General features: G+C 59.5%; 1 protein-coding gene across 2 annotated transcripts in view; it reads left to right on the top strand.

Moving 5' to 3' along the window:
- The window catches only part of BTRC (beta-transducin repeat containing E3 ubiquitin protein ligase), a 1,279,452-nt gene that overhangs the window by 855,490 nt on the left and 401,359 nt on the right, over positions 1-22,603 (top strand). For both annotated transcript variants that reach the window (XM_069239553.1, XM_069239552.1), the window contains one exon: positions 2,027-2,123. In XM_069239553.1, coding sequence (XP_069095654.1) covers positions 2,027-2,123 — 97 coding nt within the window. The remainder of the gene's footprint in view (positions 1-2,026; positions 2,124-22,603) is intronic.

A 22,603-nucleotide genomic window follows, 5' to 3' on the forward strand; every position in this document is an offset into this window, starting at 1 on the left:
ATACATTAAAATTAAAACAGTATGTACAAATAAGCAGATTTGAAAACGTGAAAACATTTTCTATATGAGATTGTGAATTAAATTAAATATTTCAATATTTGAGCATCTGTTTGGTGTATACTTTTTTCATTTTTTGTCTTATTTTGAAGTTCAATTTATAGAAATTGCTTTGGACGGTGGTCCCCAGCTTCCAATAACGACTTAGGGGAGTCCCCGGATTCCAGGAATGATTCAGTGGGAGTCCACAGAAGTCAAAAGGTTAAGAACCGCTGGAGTAGGGGTTTTGAAAAAAGAGTAACACAGGAGGGGGAAATAAAGGGTTAAATAAATTCAGTTAAAGCGAGAAAGGGGATAATGGGTATGAAAATATGAAGTAAACAGTGGTAGACAAAGGGGCTGTAAAAGAAAGGTGTTAATTGGAAGAGAAAGTAAGGGGTTGGAAAGCAGGAGGGGAATTAAGAGGTTATAAAAAACGGGTATAGGTGTAAGTAGTTTAAAAAATAGAGTAAAGCGAGGGTGGGGTAAGGCATTTGTAAAATAATACAGGAGTAAAGCTGGGAAGGAGTAAGGGGGTTGAAAAAGAAAATAAAGCAGGAGTGTGTCAAACGGGTTAAAAAAAGGAAGTACATTAGGAGGGGAAGTAAGGGGTTTAGAAAAATGGATTAAAGCGAAGTTCAAGTAAAGGGGTAGTAAAAAAGGGAGTAAATCTGGAGAAGGAGCAAGAAGTTTGAAAAAGTTTAAAGTGGGAGTAAAGGGTTTGTAGAAATATGGGTATAAAGCAGGAGGAAGATTAAGGGGCATGCAAAATATTTTAGTGAATTTGGAGGAGTAAGAAGTTTGCAAAAACACAGGAGTAAAATGGAAAAGGGAGTAATGGGGTTGTAAAAGAAAAATTAGAGTTAAGTGGGGTGAGTATCACGAGGGGCATGGAAAGCAAGAAAGAAAGCTTGAGAAAAAAACTGCACAAATCGCAACATGTAGAAAATAAGGTTTCTTCAAGAATAGGTTTCAGCAGGTTAGTGTTTATCAACCCTGTAAAATCCACTTTAAAAAACAATCGGCAACAACGGTTGGACAAAATTAATTTGTCAGAACTACATCCTTCATGTTTGATTTTCATTAAAATCACACGCACCCACATTTAATATTTAGAGTGCCTAAACGTGTTTGAGAGATTTGGGGTCAGATGTACAAAGCATTTTTACAAGTCGCAAATGGGCTGATTTACAGAATCGCCCCATTTGCTACTAGAAAAATGCTTTTTGGGATGTACAAAGCCCAAACTGCGATTCAGCAACTTGTTACCGAATCGCAATTTGGGTTTTGCGATTCGGTATTGGGAAGGGGCGTGTACAGGGCGTCCCTTCCTAATACCGACTCTAAATGGTATGTATAATTGTTTTGTGACCGTGAATGCGGTTGCAAAACAATCGCAGTCAGCACCAATTTCAAATTGGTGCTAAGGGACCCCTTCCCCTTTGTGAATGCATGTGAAAACAATTTTTAAGAGCAGGCAGTGGTCCTACGGACCACTGCCTACTCTTAAAAAATGAAACTGAAACGTTTCATTTTTTTCTTTTTAAACATAGCCTGTTTTCCTTTAAGGAAAACGGGCTGCTTAAAAAAAAAAAAAGGCTTTATTTAAAAGCAATTACAGACATGGTGGTCTGCTGACACCAGCAGGCCACCATCCCTGTGATTGTTGCGATTCCCGGTGGGTCGCAAATTGCGACCTACCTCATTAATATTAATGAGCCAGGTCTATGTGCCACCCACCGGGAATCGCAAAAGAAACTCAGTGGAGTTTCTTACATTTGGAATTGCGATTCTCTAATTGCAAATCACATGGAATCGCAATTAGGGAATCGCAATTCAAAATATTCGTATATGTGGCTCTTGAATACTATTCTTCTGTATCTTTTACAAGTTGAATAAACAAACTAATTCAAAACTAAAGGATGATTTATATTTGTACTCAGCTTTAACTTTGAATGTTAAGCATCAGGACTGTTTTCTTTTGTTCTAGGGGTCAATATCTGTTTAAGAACAAATTCACAGATGGTATCAGTCCTCCACATTTCTACTACAGAAAACTTTACCCTAAAATTGTACGAGACATTGAGGTAAGGCCGGAAAGATTCTATAAAACTTTTGTTCTTCTGGATAGGTATTTTATAGTTGTTTAAACACTAGTTATTTATTTGCTTGACTTTCTGCCGGTTCTTGTTGATTGTTGTAGTTTTTTAAACTTCTTGGAATTCCATAGAGGTGTTCATAATGGCTGGCGGTGGGTGGTGAAAGTTGCCAAGATGGGGTACTAAGTTACCTGTTTTTAGGAGATGCATTTGAAAGTACACTGGTTGTGCCACTATTGAATTCTTCAAGTTACACCATGACAGAGATGCTTGAATATACATAATAGTGTACAAAGAACTCCAAAAGGAAGTGCAATTCTCTATTTTCACTTTAGACCATATTCCTGTCAAGATCACAATGATGAAACAACTGATACCCAGGCAATCATCATGAAAATACAATAATTTCCTAGCTAACAATCCAGACCTATGAGATCCAGAATTATCTGCTTTTTGACACATCTGCACTACATACGTGTTAATATATGCTCAAAAAGTCTCTATTCCTAGGGAAACAATTTCTTTATAGAAATCAATGATGTAGAATGGATTTCACTGAAGTCTGTTGTGACATATACTATATGCCACTTTCATTAATAGGCACAATGAAATGTACATGTTAGCACTTCAGCAATGACATAAAAGATAAATCCATTTAGGAATATTTTGTGAATGTGGTGATAGATCTACAACACTCACTTCAAAATGTGATAACCAAAATCTGTGAAACTGAGACCTGAAAAGTCAGCAACTGAATAAACAATGGGCTATCTAGGGACATCGATATTGCTATTGAAAGATGTCTTCCAAATGCACACCATGTTGCAGACATGGCAGTAGACGTGTAAGATATTGATGAAGGTCTAGTCAATGACCCCCTGAATCAAATTGAAGAATTATAGATTTAGGATGGAGTGACTTGAACTTTACAAAACATCTGGTGATCCCTGATATCAGTCTTTCTCTGTGGTATAATTAGAAATAAGTTTTTCTACACTAACAGACAAAGTTTTTCTACACTAACAGACAAAGTTTTTCTACACTAACAGACTTCATGCCAGCTATGTGTAGATCTCCCTCTTGATAAGAGTGTCCAGCCAGGGCATGTTCCGCCAATTGAGAGTATGACTCCTTGACTTCAACAGATAAAAGTTGAATGGGAAATAGTTTCTGAAAGAAAAATATATAGATATCATGACTAAAGAATAGTTAGATAAGCCTCATTACAGGGGATTTGGGACAGAATTTAGATCCAACCTACAGAGAAAGTTTATTTTCCTATTCCTGAGTAAATACGTTGTGTCAAGTATATTGTGTGCAAACAAAACACAGGGCCTTAATTAGTGTTATCATACTGGAATGTGTAATCCTCTCCATATGTGGGTGGAAGCTCTTTTCAAGAGGAAAATCTAAACATGACTGGCAGGATGTCTGTTTCTGTAGAATATAAAATGTAAATAATTCTAGATTCTTCTTTTTTTAATTATTATTAATGGACATACTTTTGTGATACTGGACTGATGTGCAAACATGCTGTTTATTTCATTTGGAACTTTCAGTGTACCATCTTGAGAACCAATAGTGTGGTGGTTTTCTTCTTTGTTTAGCACTTACATTACAAAATTTGAAATATGTATTGAAATTGGTATTTTTGTGTGCCACTGTACCCTGACCCACTCAGCCTTTACTATTTTCTAATTATAAAGTGGGTACTACTAAATGCCCCCTCCTACATGACCAATATTATAGAGAAGTTTACTACCAGAGTTATGCAAATACTCTCAAAAAGTGCTTTGGACCACTCTACATTATTGCTTGTGTAAAATGTTGCTTGGTAAACATTCAGTGACAAAAACAGTTTAATTGGAGAGACTGCTAAAATATTGCACATTTTATTCTTTGGGCTACTCCTTTTTGGTCCTGGAATGTGATGCAGAGGAAGCATTTGGTAGAACTAGGGTCCTGCTTCATGCCGGTAGTCCAATATAAAATAACATTTCCAAAACAGATTTGTTCAATGCACCTTAAATGTAAACCCAAAACTCACATCATGTATTAGGCTATATTGGATTCAACCAAATTACTGTATTTGGAACATTTTCCCATTTGAGTAATGTCACATATCACCAATAGTATTTAATACTGAAGTCAAACCCATGGGCAAGTGAGTTTATTAGAATATTTTTTTAAACCTGCCTACTTGGTTTACTTATACTTTTCAATGTCTGTTACCCATCTTGTCAGATCAATAAGGTAGTATTTTTTCAGTCTGTACATTAATCTCAAACAAAACAGAAATTCAATAAAGACATACTTGAAGCAAATGAGATTGATTAGCTGATGTATGAAGCACCTTAGAGATTTGTAAGATGTAACCACTATATACAAGAATACAAAAAAATATTGACAGTCATAAACTGTATAAAGCTGACCGTATACTTCTTTGAACTAAAATCAGTTGAAGTATGGACAGAATGGTGATGTCGTAGTTTGGACTCTTGCTCTAGGTAAGGCAGCTGGTTCAAGGATGACAGTACTTTTGTTTGTAGGTGACTATGCCTATCCTACAACAAGTCGCAACTGTTGTCTCAACCTTACCGGCTCACTAGCAGCACCTCACCAGAAACACAATAGTAAAAGGTGATTTGCGGCAGCCTTTACGCATGGACTCGAGAATAAGGCATCTCAGGGTGTGTCGTGGTTAAACAGAGATTACCCCTTTCTCACAGACATATCATGTCTCATACAAACACAGACAATGACAAGATGCAGTAAAGTTTCAATAGTTTTTATTTAACATAACTGCAATTTGCGATAAGTTGCATGGGCTGCAATGATTAGGATAATGAATATTGTAAGAAATAGAATTGTGAAGACGAGAGTCATTATTACAAGGACCCCCACCATCTTGCAATGCATGTAAAAGACATACGAGATATAATATGCCCTAATACCCTAATGTGAGAGGCCTAACCTCCTACCTAAAGGAGAGCTGGGTTTGCTAAACCCAATCTGCCAATGCCATGTCCATGAGAGAAGCCCCCAACCCTCATTACCTTAGAATGAGGTCTCTATCTCAGACTCCGCAGGGACACGAAGACTGGGTCAGCGTCAAGACGACGTGCAGCATCGATATCAGCGATGGTGGCGATGCCCTTTGGTCGGAATCCCTCGGATTATCTGTCTAAAGTGGGATGTATTTATACACATCTACCAGGACCCCTGACGTAGGTGTGTTCCCAAACAATAGATAATAGACGTGCTTGGAACGGCAATTAATATAAACAATCCCTCGAAAGTATAGAGAGGGAAAATCCCTAATTGTGAACACCTATTGTTTGTTTGTCTTTATTGCTTGATCTTGACGCCTTAGCGCGGTGACACTGATAATGCAGAGCATAACAAGTGGCCTAACTATAAACAAAGCAGCCATCTTAGAAGAATTAAATAGTTAAATGGGCTAAGACAGAGCAAGCTAAGTAGGTTAAAAGTCACTAGTCACAGGGGCACAAGTCTGCAAGCCAGAGGCTAAGCTAACTCCTGTTATCCCATTAAGAGGAACTAGGATTCACTACAGTGATACTAACATTCTCACATAAAGGGTTATTCAAACTGCTTTGGGTTTGCTGTATTGCCTTTTTGCATGTTTAACGTGGTGAAGGGGGCCTCAATAAAGTTATTTAAAATTCCAAAATGTTATTATACCCATGGCATATAATTTTAGTTACATGGAGTTTGAAGATGGCAAAAGAAGATTGAACACTGGGGAATTATGTAGACTATGGGCATCCTCTGGAACTTGGAAGAGCCCATTTAAACAAAATGGCATTGTTTGGATAGGTAACAGGAAAACCATTGAAAGATATTAACAGCAAACCCCATTATAGACTTCAGAGTGTGGTTGAGGGTGAGCTAGTTAATGGTGGTAAAGGCATCTGAGAGGCCAAGCAAAACAAGGAAGGCATTTGTAATAATGTAGCTGTCTCCATGCTGCAGCATGATCTGAGGCTGGATTGGTAGTCATGCAGCAGAGGATTAGGGATAATGCGATCTTGGAGTTTTTTCAATGGTCTTGCTAACGAAGGGTAGGTTATGGATGAGCTGCTAGTTGATGAAGTCATCAGGGTTTTATGTGGTCTTGTTCAAGATTTCGAGGATGTGGCCTATGTCCAGATCTTCTAGACCAGGCCTTAAGTGAGGGAGGCCCTTCTGATGATTAGTAGGGGCAAGAGAGCTTTTCTGGAGAAAGGTTCAATGAAAGACCAAGGAAAGGGAATACAGGAATTTGAGAATGACATCAGTGAGTTGTATAACAGACAGGAATTTGAAGGATGACCTCATTGGAATGCAGAAAAGAGGGGTGGGGGGATGCCAAATGGAAAGCAGTCTGGATTTTGTTGATAGGCTGTCAGATACTGGGGGGGAGGGGTTGGTGCAATGCTTACTTCTCTTTAAGAGCATTCTGATTTTATTGATAACTTATTTTTATGATGTTGATGTAGTTTTGGCTGATGTGGTGAGTTTTCTGCATATTGACTTTGAAGTGCTACTGGATGCTGGGCTGTTGACAAGAATTTCTAGGTGGTTGGTGCAGTCCAGAGATATGGCAGGTTTGCATTGTATGGTTGCTGTAATTGAGAAGCCCAGGATTTGGCTTGAGGAGTGTTGGTTCAGTGACATGCTGAACCATATGTATTGTGTTGCTGAGGTTATGGATTGGAGCATCTTGTGTTTTTGTATGCTTTAATCATAGGTATTGACAGTAGGGGTGCTGCTGCACCCCCACAATAACCATGCTCGAGTTCTGAAGGTGAATATACAATATAGGTGCATGTATCTGTAGGTTTTATCTTGTCATATTTTTTGTGGGTCAGTATAGCACACACTGGGCTATTGCTCCAATCTTCACCATGTGACCTCCCACGTTTCCTGAAAAATAGGAAAACCTTACTTCAACCCTTTTTGTTCTCAACTTAAAAGAAACTAATGCACCACCTAGTTTTCACAGGTACTTGAGGGTGAAAGTTGTTGTGTGGCATCCTGCTCCTCATTTCATCATTTTTGACAGATTCAGTATGTTTTTCCTAGCACAGGTGACCTATATCACAAGTCACCACTAGCTGCTCTACATGATTTTTCTGGTTGTCATGAGAGTGTCAGACTCTAAGCATCTGCATGGGTCTACCCAAAGTGGAGCTCATTTTCATGAGTAATTATTTTTTCCATGACCAAGTTAAGATACTGCTAACTGTTGGTAACAGCTCATACCTTTTGGAGGGATACTGGCCTTTTATCCTTCACACAAGTTTAGGGAGATTGCCTTCTTCCTCGGTTTGAGCAAAATGTTTATATTGTGTAATGACTGGATTCCTCCATTCCAGATGAGTGTGAGTGGTATGTACTTATGTAAATGTAGTATCAGGTACTCCATAAGAGCACCCCCCGCTTGTATGTAGTCTGGGTTTGTACCATGCTACTTAGGGATAAAGATGGTAAAAAACTATTCTGTCTTCCTTTAATGCATGCCCTATAGCTCTGTTTTCTCTGTCCCCACTCTCCCCTCAGTCAACCTTTGTAAGCTATGTGCTGTTTATCTGGTTCTGAATTCAAATCCACCACAAATGAAGAAATAGATTATTGTGCTCACTTTCACTGGATCACACCAGTTTCACCAGGCCAGCCTTTGGATTTAGCAAAAGAATAAATGAAGAAAGAACTATGGCAAAAGACATATCCATCTCATTAAAGGCAACATCTGCCTGCCAGCCTGCTGCACCCTGTGTCCAGCTCTGTCAATAAGAGTTGAATCCATAAGAGCCACTCATTGGCTCAAGGGTTGTTTGGCTCAAATAAACAAATCCATCTGATATTACCAGATAATTGCCTTTACCGTATAAAACAGAATGGTTGTGCCCCTTTTGGAATACTATCTTCTAAAAGACTTAAAAATACCTTTGAAAATATGCACTTTGCAGTGATCTGATCCTTCCAAGCATTTGAAAGTAACTTTATATCTGAGTGGTCAGTTGGGTTGGCTAGAGCATTTTTGTATGCTCTAGACACTGTTCAGTCACTGTCTGATATTTTCCTTCAGCGTTCATTTCCCATTTTCCCTTTCAATTGATGACGTCTTTGTAATACATAGGTGAAGCTGCGTTGTGTGTTGTATTTATTTTAGATATACTTCATTGCCCTTGGGGGAAAAGCAGACTGCTATGTTATGTAATGGAGATTAGTTGGGTGAAGCTTATCACCAATGAGGATATCCAGGTGCCAGAGTGGCAGCGTAGGACTGGAGGTGCTCCTAGTTGAACATCCAGGTCTTCAGCTTCTTGTGGAAGATGAGGAAAGGATGGTGGTCCGGATATGCACAGAGAGTTAATTACGGCTTTTAGCCACAATGAAGGAAAAAGCATATCCTTCTATCTAGCTTCTGCTGATGCGGGGTGGGGGGGTTCGGGTGAGGCAGAGAGAAGTGGAGCGTAGGTGTCTGGAGGGTTGGTAGAGTTGGGAACGGTCAATGAGGTAGGCTGGTCCTGTATTGTGGAGAGCTTTGTAGGCCACCCCTCCTCTGGTTGCTCCCCCCCACCCACCCACCCACCCCTCCTCTGGCTGCTCCCACCCACCCACCCACCCCTCCTCTGGCTGCTCCCACCCACCCACCCACCCACCCCTCCTCTGGCTGCTCCCACCCACCCCTCCTCTTGCTGCTCCCCACCCCCACCCACCCCTCCTCTTGCTGCTCCCCTCCCCACCCACCCCTACTCTTGCTGCTCCCCCCCCACCCACCCACCCCTCCTCTTGCTGCTCCCACCCACCCCTCCTCTTGCTGCTCCCCCCCACCCACCCACCCCTCCTCTTGCTGCTCCCCCCCACCCACCCACCCCTCCTCTTGCTGCTCCCCCCCACCCACCCACCCCTCCTCTTGCTGCTCCCCCCCACCCACCCACCCCTCCTCTTGCTGCTCCCCCCCACCCACCCACCCCTCCTCTTGCTGCTCTGCTGCTCCCCCCCACCCACCCAACCCTCCTCTTGCTGCTCCCCCCCACCCACCCACCCCTCCTCTTGCTGCTCCCCCCCACCCACCCACCCCTCCTCTTGCTGCTCCCCTCCTCTTGCTGCTCCCCCCCACCCACCCACCCCTCCTCTTGCTGCTCCCACCCACCCACCCACCCCTCCTCTTGCTGCTCCCACCCACCCACCCACCCCTCCTCTTGCTGCTCCCACCCACCCACCCACCCCTCCTCTTGCTGCTCCCCCCCACCCACCCACCCCTCCTCTTGCTGCTCCCCCCCACCCACCCACCCCTCCTCTTGCTGCTCCCCCCCACCCACCCACCCCTCCTCTTGCTGCTCCCCCCCACCCACCCACCCCTCCTCTTGCTGCTCCCCCCCACCCACCCACCCCTCCTCTTGCTGCTCCCCCCCACCCACCCACCCCTCCTCTTGCTGCTCCCCCCCACCCACCCACCCCTCCTCTTGCTGCTCCCCCCCACCCACCCACCCCTCCTCTTGCTGCTCCCCCCCACCCACCCACCCCTCCTCTTGCTGCTCCCCCCCACCCACCCACCCCTCCTCTTGCTGCTCCCCCCCACCCACCCACCCCTCCTCTTGCTGCTCCCCCCCACCCACCCACCCCTCCTCTTGCTGCTCCCCCCCACCCACCCACCCCTCCTCTTGCTGCTCCCCCCCACCCACCCACCCCTCCTCTTGCTGCTCCCCCCCCACCCACCCACCCCTCCTCTTGCTGCTCCCCCCCCCACCCACCCACCCCTCCTCTTGCTGCTCCCCCCCCCACCCACCCACCCCTCCTCTTGCTGCTCCCCCCCCACCCACCCACCCCTCCTCTTGCTGCTCCCCCCCCACCCACCCACCCCTCCTCTTGCTGCTCCCCCCCCACCCACCCACCCCTCCTCTTGCTGCTCCCCCCCCACCCACCCACCCCTCCTCTTGCTGCTCCCCCCCCACCCACCCACCCCTCCTCTTGCTGCTCCCCCCCCACCCACCCACCCCTCCTCTTGCTGCTCCCCCCCCACCCACCCACCCCTCCTCTTGCTGCTCCCCCCCCCACCCACCCACCCCTCCTCTTGCTGCTCCCCCCCCCACCCACCCACCCCTCCTCTTGCTGCTCCCCCCCCCACCCACCCACCCCTCCTCTTGCTGCTCCCCCCCCCACCCACCCACCCCTACTCTTGCTGCTCCCCCCCCCACCCACCCACCCCTCCTCTTGCTGCTCCCCCCCCACCCACCCACCCCTCCTCTTGCTGCTCCCCCCCCCACCCACCCACCCCTCCTCTTGCTGCTCCCCCCCCACCCACCCACCCCTCCTCTTGCTGCTCCCACCCACCCCTCCTCTTGCTGCTCCCCCCCCACCCACCCACCCCTCCTCTTGCTGCTCCCCCCCCACCCACCCACCCCTCCTCTTGCTGCTCCCCCCCCACCCACCCACCCCTCCTCTTGCTGCTCCCCCCCCCACCCACCCACCCCTCCTCTTGCTGCTCCCCCCCCACCCACCCACCCCTCCTCTTGCTGCTCCCCCCCCACCCACCCACCCCTCCTCTTGCTGCTCCCCCCCCACCCACCCACCCCTCCTCTTGCTGCTCCCCCCCCACCCACCCACCCCTCCTCTTGCTGCTCCCCCCCCACCCACCCACCCCTCCTCTTGCTGCTCCCCCCCACCCACCCACCCCTCCTCTTGCTGCTCCCCCCCCACCCACCCACCCCTCCTCTTGCTGCTCCCCCCCCCCCCACCCACCCACCCCTCCTCTTGCTGCTCCCCCCCCCCCACCCACCCACCCCTCCTCTTGCTGCTCCCCCCCCCCCCCACCCACCCACCCCTCCTCTTGCTGCTCCCCCCACCCACCCACCCACCCCTCCTCTTGCTGCTCCCCCCCACCCACCCACCCACCCCTCCTCTTGCTGCTCCCCCCCCACCCACCCCTCCTCTTGCTGCTCCCCCCCACCCACCCACCCACCCCTCCTCTTGCTGCTCCCCCCCACCCACCCACCCACCCACCCCTCCTCTTGCTGCTCCCCCCCACCCACCCACCCCTCCTCTTGCTGCTCCCCCCCACCCACCCACCCCTCCTCTTGCTGCTCCCCCCCACCCACCCACCCACCCCTCCTCTTGCTGCTCCCCCCCACCCACCCACCCCTCCTCTTGCTGCTCCCCCCCACCCACCCACCCCTCCTCTTGCTGCTCCCCCCCACCCACCCACCCCTCCTCTTGCTGCTCCCCCCCACCCACCCACCCCTCCTCTTGCTGCTCCCCCCCACCCACCCACCCCTCCTCTTGCTGCTCCCCCCCCACCCACCCACCCCTCCTCTTGCTGCTCCCCCCCCACCCACCCACCCCTCCTCTTGCTGCTCCCCCCCCACCCACCCACCCCTCCTCTTGCTGCTCCCCCCCCACCCACCCACCCCTCCTCTTGCTGCTCCCCCCCCACCCACCCACCCCTCCTCTTGCTGCTCCCCCCCCACCCACCCACCCCTCCTCTTGCTGCTCCCCCCCCACCCACCCACCCCTCCTCTTGCTGCTCCCCCCCACCCACCCACCCCTCCTCTTGCTGCTCCCCCCCACCCACCCACCCCTCCTCTTGCTGCTCCCCCCCACCCACCCACCCCTCCTCTTGCTGCTCCCCCCCACCCACCCACCCCTCCTCTTGCTGCTCCCCCCCACCCACCCACCCCTCCTCTTGCTGCTCCCCCCCACCCACCCACCCCTCCTCTTGCTGCTCCCCCCCACCCACCCACCCCTCCTCTTGCTGCTCCCCCCCCCCACCCACCCACCCCTCCTCTTGCTGCTCCCCCCCCCACCCACCCACCCCTCCTCTTGCTGCTCCCCCCCCCACCCACCCACCCCTCCTCTTGCTGCTCCCCCCCCACCCACCCACCCCTCCTCTTGCTGCTCCCCCCCCCACCCACCCACCCCTCCTCTTGCTGCTCCCCCCCCCACCCACCCACCCCTCCTCTTGCTGCTCCCCCCCCCACCCACCCACCCCTCCTCTTGCTGCTCCCCCCACCCACCCACCCACCCCTCCTCTTGCTGCTCCCCCCCACCCACCCACCCACCCCTCCTCTTGCTGCTCCCCCCCACCCACCCACCCACCCCTCCTCTTGCTGCTCCCCCCCACCCACCCACCCCTCCTCTTGCTGCTCCCCCCCCCCCACCCACCCCTCCTCTTGCTGCTCCCCCCCCACCCACCCACCCCTCCTCTTGCTGCTCCCCCCCCCACCCACCCACCCCTCCTCTTGCTGCTCCCTCCCCCCCCACCCACCCACCCCTCCTCTTGCTGCTCCCCCCCCACCCACTCACCCCTCCTCTTGCTGCTCCACCCACCCCACCCACCCCTCCTCTTGCTGCTCCACCCACCCCACCCACCCACCCCTCCTCTTGCTGCTCCACCCACCCACCCCTCCTCTTGCTGCTCCACCCACCCCACCCACCCACCCCTCCTCTTGCTGCTCCCCCCCCACCCACCCACCCCTCCTCTTGCTGCTCCCCCCCACCCACCCACCCCTCCTCTTGCTGCTCCCCCCCCCACCCACCCACCCCTCCTCTTGCTGCTCCCCCCCCACCCACCCACCCCTCCTCTTGCTGCTCCCCCCCCCACCCACCCACCCCTCCTCTTGCTGCTCCCCCCCCCACCCACCCACCCCTCCTCTTGCTGCTCCTCTTGCTGCTAACCCCCCACCCACCCACCCCTCCTCTTGCTGCTAACCCCCCACCCACCCACCCCTCCTCTTGCTGCTAACCCCTTACCCACCCACCCCTCCTCTTGCTGCTAACCCCCCACCCACCCACCCCTCCTCTGGCTGCTAACCCCCTACCCACCCACCCCTCCTCTGGCTGCTAACCCCCCACCCACCCACCCCTCCTCTTGCTGCTAACCCCCCACCCACCCACCCACCCCTCCTCTTGCTGCTCCCCCCCCACCCACCCACCCCTCCTCTTGCTGCTCCCCCCCACCCACCCACCCCTCCTCTTGCTGCTCCCCCCCCCACCCACCCACCCCTCCTCTTGCTGCTCCCCCCCCACCCACCCACCCCTCCTCTTGCTGCTCCCCCCCCCCCACCCACCCACCCACCCCTCCTCTTGCTGCTCCCCCCCCACCCACCCACCCCTCCTCTTGCTGCTCCCCCCCCACCCACCCACCCCTCCTCTTGCTGCTAACCCCCCACCCACCCACCCCTCCTCTTGCTGCTAACCCCCCACCCACCCACCCCTCCTCTTGCTGCTCCCCCCCCACCCACCCACCCCTCCTCTTGCTGCTCCCCCCCCCCACCCACCCACCCCTCCTCTTGCTGCTCCCCCCCCACCCACCCACCCCTCCTCTTGCTGCTCCCCCCCCCCACCCACCCACCCCTCCTCTTGCTGCTCCCCCCCCCACCCACCCACCCCTCCTCTTGCTGCTCCCCCCCCCACCCACCCACCCCTCCTCTTGCTGCTCCCCCCCCACCCACCCACCCCTCCTCTTGCTGCTCCCCCCCCACCCACCCACCCCTCCTCTTGCTGCTCCCCCCCCCACCCACCCACCCCTCCTCTTGCTGCTCCCCCCCCACCCACCCACCCCTCCTCTTGCTGCTGCCCCCCCACCCACCCACCCCTCCTCTTGCTGCTCCCCCACCCACCCACCCCTCCTCTTGCTGCTCCCCCACCCACCCACCCCTCCTCTTGCTGCTCCCCCCCCCCACCCACCCCTCCTCTTGCTGCTCCCCCCCCACCCACCCACCCCTCCTCTTGCTGCTCCCCCCCCCCCCACCCACCCCTCCTCTTGCTGCTCCCCCCCCACCCACCCACCCCTCCTCTTGCTGCTCCCCCCCCACCCACCCACCCCTCCTCTTGCTGCTCCCCCCCCACCCACCCACCCCTCCTCTTGCTGCTCCCCCCCCACCCACCCACCCCTCCTCTTGCTGCTAACCCCCCACCCACCCACCCCTCCTCTTGCTGCTAACCCCCCACCCACCCACCCCTCCTCTTGCTGCTCCCCCCCCACCCACCCACCCCTCCTCTTGCTGCTAACCCCCCACCCACCCACCCCTCCTCTTGCTGCTCCCCCCCCACCCACCCACCCCTCCTCTTGCTGCTCCCCCCCCACCCACCCACCCCTCCTCTTGCTGCTCCCCCACCACCCACCCACCCCTCCTCTTGCTGCTCCCCCACCACCCACCCACCCCTCCTCTTGCTGCTCCAACCCCTCCTCTTGCTGCTCCCCCCCCACCCACCCACCCCTCCTCTTGCTGCTCCCCCCCCACCCACCCACCCCTCCTCTTGCTGCTCCCCCCCCACCCACCCACCCCTCCTCTTGCTGCTCCCCCCCCACCCACCCACCCCTCCTCTTGCTGCTCCCCCCCCACCCACCCACCCCTCCTCTTGCTGCTCCCCCCCCACCCACCCACCCCTCCTCTTGCTGCTCCCCCCCACCCACCCACCCCTCCTCTTGCTGCTCCCCCCCACCCACCCACCCCTCCTCTTGCTGCTCCCCCCCCCACCCACCCCTCCTCTTGCTGCTCCCCCCCCCACCCACCCACCCCTCCTCTTGCTGCTCCCCCCCCCACCCACCCACCCCTCCTCTTGCTGCTCCCCCCCCCACCCACCCACCCCTCCTCTTGCTGCTCCCCCCCCCACCCACCCACCCCTCCTCTTGCTGCTCCCCCCACCACCCACCCACCCCTCCTCTTGCTGCTCCCCCACCACCCACCCACCCCTCCTCTTGCTGCTCCCCCCCACCCACCCACCCCTCCTCTTGCTGCTCCCCCCCCCACCCACCCACCCCTCCTCTTGCTGCTCCCCCCCCCACCCACCCACCCCTCCTCTTGCTGCTCCCCCCCCACCCACCCACCCCTCCTCTTGCTGCTCCCCCCCCACTCACCCACCCCTCCTCTTGCTGCTCCCCCACCCCTCCTCTTGCTGCTCCCCCCCACCCCCCCACCACTCCTCTTGCTGCTCCCCCCCCCACCCACCCACCCCACCTCTTGCTGCTCCCCCCCCCCACCCACCCACCCCACCTCTTGCTGCTCCCCCCCCCCCACCCACCCACCCCACCTCTTGCTGCTCCCCCCCCACCCACCCACCCCTCCTCTTGCTGCTCCCCCCCCACCCACCCACCCCTCCTCTTGCTGCTCCCCCCCACGCCTCCTCTTGCTGCTCCCCCCTCCTCTTGCTGCTCCCTCCCCACCCACCCACCCCTCCTCTTGCTGCTATCCACCCACCCACCCACCCCTCCTCTTGCTGCTCCCCACCCACCCACCCACCCCTCCTCTTGCTGCTCCCCACCCACCCACCCACCCCTCCTCTTGCTGCTCACCCACCCACCCACCCACCCCTCCTCTTGCTGCTCCCCCACCCACCCACCCACCCCTCCTCTTGCTGCTCCCCCACCCACCCACCCACCCCTCCTCTTGCTGCTCCCCCCCACCCACCCACCCCTCCACTTGCTGCTCCCCCCCACCCACCCACCCCTCCTCTTGCTGCTCCCCCCCACCCACCCACCCCTCCTCTTGCTGCTCCCCCCCCACCCACCCACCCCTCCTCTTGCTGCTCCCCCCCACCCACCCACCCCTCCTCTTGCTGCTCCCCCCCACCCACCCACCCCTCCTCTTGCTGCTCCCCCCCACCCCTCCTCTTGCTGCTCCCCCCCACCCACCCCTCCACTTGCTGCTCCCCCCCACCCACCCCTCCACTTGCTGTTCCCCCCCACCCACCCACCCCTCCACTTGCTGCTCCCCCCCACCCACCCACCCCTCCACTTGCTGCTCCCCCCCACCCACCCACCCCTCCACTTGCTGCTCCCCCCCACCCACCCACCCCTCCACTTGCTGCTCCCCCCACCCACCCACCCCTCCTCTTGCTGCTCCCCCCCACCCACCCACCCCTCCTCTTGCTGCTCCCCCCCACCCACCCACCCCTCCTCTTGCTGGTACCCCCCCACCCACCCACCCCTCCTCTTGCTGCTCCCCCCCACCCACCCACCCCTCCTCTTGCTGCTCCCCCCCACCCCTCCTCTTGCTGCTCCCCCCCACCCACCCCTCCCCTTGCTGTTCCCCCCCACCCACCCCTCCCCTTGCTGTTCCCCCCCACCCACCCACCCCTCCACTTGCTGCTCCCCCCCACCCACCCACCCCTCCTCTTGCTGCTCCCCCCCACCCACCCACCCCTCCTCTTGCTGCTCCCCCCCACCCACCCACCCCTCCTCTTGCTGCTCCCCCCCACCCACCCACCCCTCCTCTTGCTGCTCCCCCCCACCCACCCACCCCTCCTCTTGCTGCTCCCCCCCACCCACCCACCCCTCCTCTTGCTGCTCCCCCCCCCACCCACCCCTCCTCTTGCTGCTCCCCCCCACCCACCCACCCCTCCTCTTGCTGCTCCCCACCCACCCACCCACCCCTCCTCTTGCTGCTCCCCACCCACCCACCCACCCCTCCTCTTGCTGCTCCCCACCCACCCCTCCTCTTGCTGCTCCCCCCCCACTCACCCACCCCTCCTCTTGCTGCTCCCCCCCACCCACCCACCCCTCCTCTTGCTGCTCCCCCCCCACCCACCCACCCCTCCTCTTGCTGCTCCGCCACCCACCCCTCCTCTTGCTGCTCCCCCACCCACCCACCCACCCCTCCTCTTGCTGCTCCCCCACCCACCCACCCACCCCTCCTCTTGCTGCTCCCCCACCCACCCACCCACCCCTCCTCTTGCTGCTCCCCCACCCACCCACCCACCCCTCCTCTTGCTGCTCCCCCACCCACCCACCCACCCCTCCTCTTGCTGCTCCCCCACCCACCCACCCACCCCTCCACTTGCTGCTCCCCCCCCACCCACCCCTCCACTTGCTGCTCCCCCCCCACCCACCCCTCCACTTGTTGCTCCCCCCCCACCCCTCCACTTGCTGCTCCCCCCCCACCCACCCACCCCTCCACTTGCTGCTCCCCCCCCACCCACCCACCCCTCCACTTGCTGCTCCCCCCCCACCCACCCACCCCTCCACTTGCTGCTCCCCCCCACCCACCCACCCCTCCACTTGCTGCTCCCCCCCCACCCACCCACCCCTCCACTTGCTGCTCCCCCCCACCCACCCACCCCTCCTCTTGCTGCTCCCCCCCACCCACCCACCCCTCCTCTTGCTGCAAACCCCCACCCACCCACCCCTCCTCTTGCTGCAAACCCCCACCCACCCACCCCTCCTCTTGCTGCAAACCCCCCACCGACACCCAACCCCTCCTCTTGCTGCTCCCCCCCACCCACCCACCCCTCTTCTTGCTGCTCCCCCCACCCACCCACCCCTCCTCTTGCTGCTCCCCCCCCCCACCCACCCCTCCTCTTGCTGCTCCCCCCCACCCACCCACCCCTCCTCTTGCTGCTCCCCCCCACCCACCCACCCCTCCTCTTGCTGCTCCCCCCCACCCACCCACCCCTCCTCTTGCTGCTCCCCCCCACCCACCCACCCCTCCTCTTGCTGCTCCCCCCCACCCACCCACCCCTCCTCTTGCTGCTCCCCCGCACCCACCCACCCCTCCTCCTGCTGCTCCCCCGCACCCACCCACCCCTCCTCCTGCTGCTTCCCCCCACCCACCCACCCCTCCTCCTGCTGCTTCCCCCCACCCACCCACCCCTCCTCCTGCTGCTTCCCCCCACCCACCCACCCCTCCTCCTGCTGCTTCCCCCCACCCACCCACCCCTCCTCCTGCTGCTTCCCCCCACCCACCCACCCCTCCTCTTGCTGCTTCCCCCCACCCACCCACCCCTCCTCTTGCTGCTTCCCCCCACCCACCCACCCCTCCTCTTGCTGCTTCCCCCCACCCACCCACCCCTCCTCTTGCTGCTTCCCCCCACCCACCCACCCCTCCTCTTGCTGCTTCCCCCCACCCACCCACCCCTCCTCTTGCTGCGTCCCCCCACCCACCCACCCCTCCTCTTGCTGCGCCCCCCCACCCACCCACCCCTCCTCTTGCTGCGCCCCCCCACCCACCCACCCCTCCTCTTGCTGCGCCCCCCCCACCCACCCACCCCTCCTCTTGCTGCGCCCCCCCCACCCACCCACCTCTCCTCTTGCTGCTCCCCCCCCACCCACCCCTCCTCTTGCTGCTCCCCCCCCCACCCACCCCTCCTCTTGCTGCTCCCCCCCCACCCACCCACCCCTCCTCTTGCTGCTCCCCCCCCACCCACCCACCCCTCCTCTTGCTGCTCCCCCCCCACCCACCCACCCCTCCTCTTGCTGCTCCCCCCCCACCCACCCACCCCTCCTCTTGCTGCTCCCCCCCCACCCACCCACCCCTCCTCTTGCTGCTCCCCCCCCACCCACCCACCCCTCCTCTTGCTGCTCCCCCCCCACCCACCCACCCCTCCTCTTGCTGCTCCCCCCCACCCACCCACCCCTCCTCTTGCTGCTCCCCCCCACCCACCCACCCCTCCTCTTGCTGCTCCCCCCCCCACCCACCCACCCCTCCTCTTGCTGCTCCCCCCCCACCCACCCACCCCTCCTCTTGCTGCTCCCCCCCCACCCACCCACCCCTCCTCTTGCTGCTCCCCCCCCACCCACCCACCCCTCCTCTTGCTGCTCCCCCCCCACCCACCCACCCCTCCTCTTGCTGCTCCCCCCCCCCACCCACCCACCCCTCCTCTTGCTGCTCCCCCCCCACCCACCCACCCCTCCTCTTGCTGCTCCCCCCCCACCCACCCACCCCTCCTCTTGCTGCTCCCCCCCACCCACCCACCCCTCCTCTTGCTGCTCCCCCCCTCCCACCCACCCCTCCCCCACCCACCCACCCCTCCTCTTGCTGCTCCCCCCCACCCACCCACCCCTCCTCTTGCTGCTACCCAACCCTCCTCTTGCTGCTCCCCCCACCCACCCACCCACCCCTCCTCTTGCTGCTCCCCCCACCCACCCACTCCTCCTCCTGCTGCTTCCCTCCTCCTGCTGCTTCCCCCCACCCACCCACCCCTCCTCTTGCTGCTTCCCCCCACCCACCCACCCCTCCTCTTGCTGCTTCCCCCCACCCACCCACCCCTCCTCTTGCTGCTTCCCCCCACCCACCCACCCCTCCTCTTGCTGCTTCCCCCCACCCACCCACCCCTCCTCTTGCTGCGCCCCCCCCACCCACCCCTCCTCTTGCTGCTCCCCCCCCACCCACCCACCCCTCCTCTTGCTGCTCCCCCCCCACCCACCCACCCCTCCTCTTGCTGCTCCCCCCCCACCCACCCACCCCTCCTCTTGCTGCTCCCCCCCACCCACCCACCCCTCCTCTTGCTGCTACCCAACCCTCCTCTTGCTGCTCCCCCCCACCCACCCACCCCTCCTCTTGCTGCTCCCCCCCACCCACCCACCCCTCCTCTTGCTGCTCCCCCCCACCCACCCCTCCTCTTGCTGCTCCCCCCCACCCACCCACCCCTCCTCTTGCTGCTCCCCCCCACCCACCCACCCCTCCTCTTGCTGCTCCCCCCCACCCACCCACCCCTCCTCTTGCTGCTCCCCCCACCCACCCACCCCTCCTCTTGCTGCTCCCCCCACCCACCCACCCCTCCTCTTGCTGCTCCCCCCACCCACCCACCCCTCATCTTGCTGCTCCCCCCACCCACCCCTCCTCTTGCTGCTCCCCCCACCCACCAACCCACCCCTCCTCTTGCTGCTCCCCCCCACCCACCCACCCCTCCTCTTGCTGCTCCCTCCCACCCACCCACCCACCCCTCCTCTTGCTGCTCCCTCCCACCCACCCACCCCTCCTCTTGCTGCTCCCCCCCACCCACCCCTCCTCTTGCTGCTCCCCCCCACCCACCCACCCCTCCTCTTGCTGCTCCCCCCCACCCACCCACCCCTCCTCTTGCTGCTCCCCCCCACCCGCCCACCCCTCCTCTTGCTGCTCCCCCCCACCCACCCACCCCTCCTCTTGCTGCTCCCCCCCACCCGCCCACCCCTCCTCTTGCTGCTCCCCCCCACCCGCCCACCCCTCCTCTTGCTGCTCCCCCCCACCCGCCCACCCCTCCTCTTGCTGCTCCCCCCCACCCACTGCCCCCCACCCACCCACCCCTCCTCTTGCTGCTCCCCCACCCACCCACCCCTCCTCTTGCTGCTCCCCCACCCACCCACCCCTCCTCTTGCTGCTCCCCCACCCACCCACCCCTCCTCTTGCTGCTCCCCCACCCACCCACCCCTCCTCTTGCCGCTCCCCCCCACCCACCCACCCCTCCTCTTGCCGCTCCCCCCCACCCACCCACCCCTCCTCTTGCCGCTCCCCCAACCCACCCACCCCTCCTCTTGCCGCTCCCCCAACCCACCCACCCACCCCTCCTCTTGCTGCTCCCCCCACCCACCCACCCCTCCTCTTGCTGCTCCCCCCACCCACCCACCCCTCCTCTTGCTGCTCCCCCCACCCACCCACCCCTCCTCTTGCTGCTCCCCCCACCCACCCCTCCTCTTGCTGCTCCCCCCACCCACCCACCCCTCCTCTTGCTGCTCCCCCCACCCACCCACCCACCCACCCCTCCTCTTGCTGCTCCCCCCACCCACCCACCCACCCCTCCTCTTGCTGCTCCCCCCACCCACCCACCCACCCCTCCTCTTGCTGCTCCCCCCACCCAACCACTCCTCCTCCTGCTGCTTCCCCCCACCCACCCACCCCTCCTCTTGCTGCTTCCCCCCACCCACCCACCCCTCCTCTTGCTGCTCCCCCCCCACCCACCCACCCCTCCTCTTGCTGCTCCCCCCCCACCCACCCACCCCTCCTCTTGCTGCTCCCCCCCACCCACCCACCCCTCCTCTTGCTGCTCCCCCCCCACCCACCCACCCCTCCTCTTGCTGCTTCCCCCCACCCACCCACCCCTCCTCTTGCTGCTTCCCCCCACCCACCCACCCCTCCTCTTGCTGCTCCCCCACCCACCCACCCCTCCTCTTGCTGCTCCCCCACCCACCCACCCCTCCTCTTGCTGCTCCCCCACCCACCCACCCCTCCTCTTGCTGCTCCCCCCACCCACCCACCCACCCACCCCTCCTCTTGCTGCTCCCCCCACCCACCCACCCACCCCTCCTCTTGCTGCTCCCCCCACCCACCCACCCACCCCTCCTCTTGCTGCTCCCCCCACCCACCCACCCACCCCTCCTCTTGCTGCTCCCCCCACCCAACCACTCCTCCTCCTGCTGCTTCCCCCCACCCACCCACCCCTCCTCTTGCTGCTTCCCCCCACCCACCCACCCCTCCTCTTGCTGCTTCCCCCCACCCACCCACCCCTCCTCTTGCTGCTTCCCATCACCCACCCACCCACCCCTCCTCTTGCTGCTTCCCCCCACCCACCCACCCCTCCTCTTGCTGCTTCCCCCCACCCACCCACCCCTCCTCTTGCTGCTTCCCCCCACCCACCCACCCACCCACCCCTCTTGCTGCTTCCCACCACCCACCCACCCACCCCTATTGCTGCTTCCCCCCAAACACCCACCCACCCCTCTTGCTGCTTCCCCCCATCCACCCACCCACCCCTCTTGCTGCATCCCCCCACCCACCCCTCTTGCTGCTTCCCCCCACCCACCCACCCCTCTTGCTGCTCCCCCCCTCCCGCCCACCACTCCTCTTGCTGCTCCCCCCCTCCCGCCCACCCCTCCTCTTGCTGCTCCCCCCTCCCGCCCACCCCTCCTCTTGCTGCTCTCCCCCTCCCGCCACCCCTCCTCTTGCTGCTCCCCCCCACCCCCCCACCCCTCCTCTTGCTGCTCCCCCCCACCCACCCACCCCTCCTCTTGCTGCTCCCCCCCACCCACCCACCCCTCCTCTTGCTGCTCCCCCCCACCCACCCACCCCTCCTCTTGCTGCTCCCCCCCACCCACCCACCCCTCCTCTTGCTGCTCCCCCCACCCCTCCTCTTGCTGCTCCCCCCCACCCGCCCACCCCTCCTCTTGCTGCTCCCCCCCACCCGCCCACCCCTTCTCTTGCTGCTCCCCCCCACCCGCCCACCCCTTCTCTTGCTGCTCCCCCCCACCCGCCCACCCCTCCTCTTGCTGCTCCCCCCCACCCGCCCACCCCTCCTCTTGCTGCTCCCCCCCACCCGCCCACCCCTCCTCTTGCTGCTCCCCCCACCCACCCACCCCTCCTCTTGCTGCTCCCCCCACCCACCCACCCCTCCTCTTGCTGCTCCCCCCCACCCACCCACCCCTCCTCTTGCTGCTCCGCCCCCACCCACCCACCCCTCCTCTTGCTGCTCCGCCCCCACCCACCCACCCCTCCTCTTGCTGCTCCGCCCCCACCCACCCACCCCTCCTCTTGCTGCTCCGCCCCCACCCACCCACCCCTCCTCTTGCTGCTCCCCCCCCACCCACCCACCCCTCCTCTTGCTGCTCCGCCCCCACCCACCCACCCCTCCTCTTGCTGCTCCCCCCCCACCCACCCACCCCTCCTCTTGCTGCTCCCCCCCCACCCACCCACCCCTCCTCTTGCTGCTCCCCCCCCACCCACCCACCCCTCCTCTTGCTGCTCCCCCCTCCCACCCACCCTCCTCCC

Source organism: Pleurodeles waltl, chromosome 6 (genome assembly GCF_031143425.1).
Source record: "Pleurodeles waltl isolate 20211129_DDA chromosome 6, aPleWal1.hap1.20221129, whole genome shotgun sequence".
NCBI lineage: Eukaryota > Metazoa > Chordata > Amphibia > Caudata > Salamandridae > Pleurodeles > Pleurodeles waltl.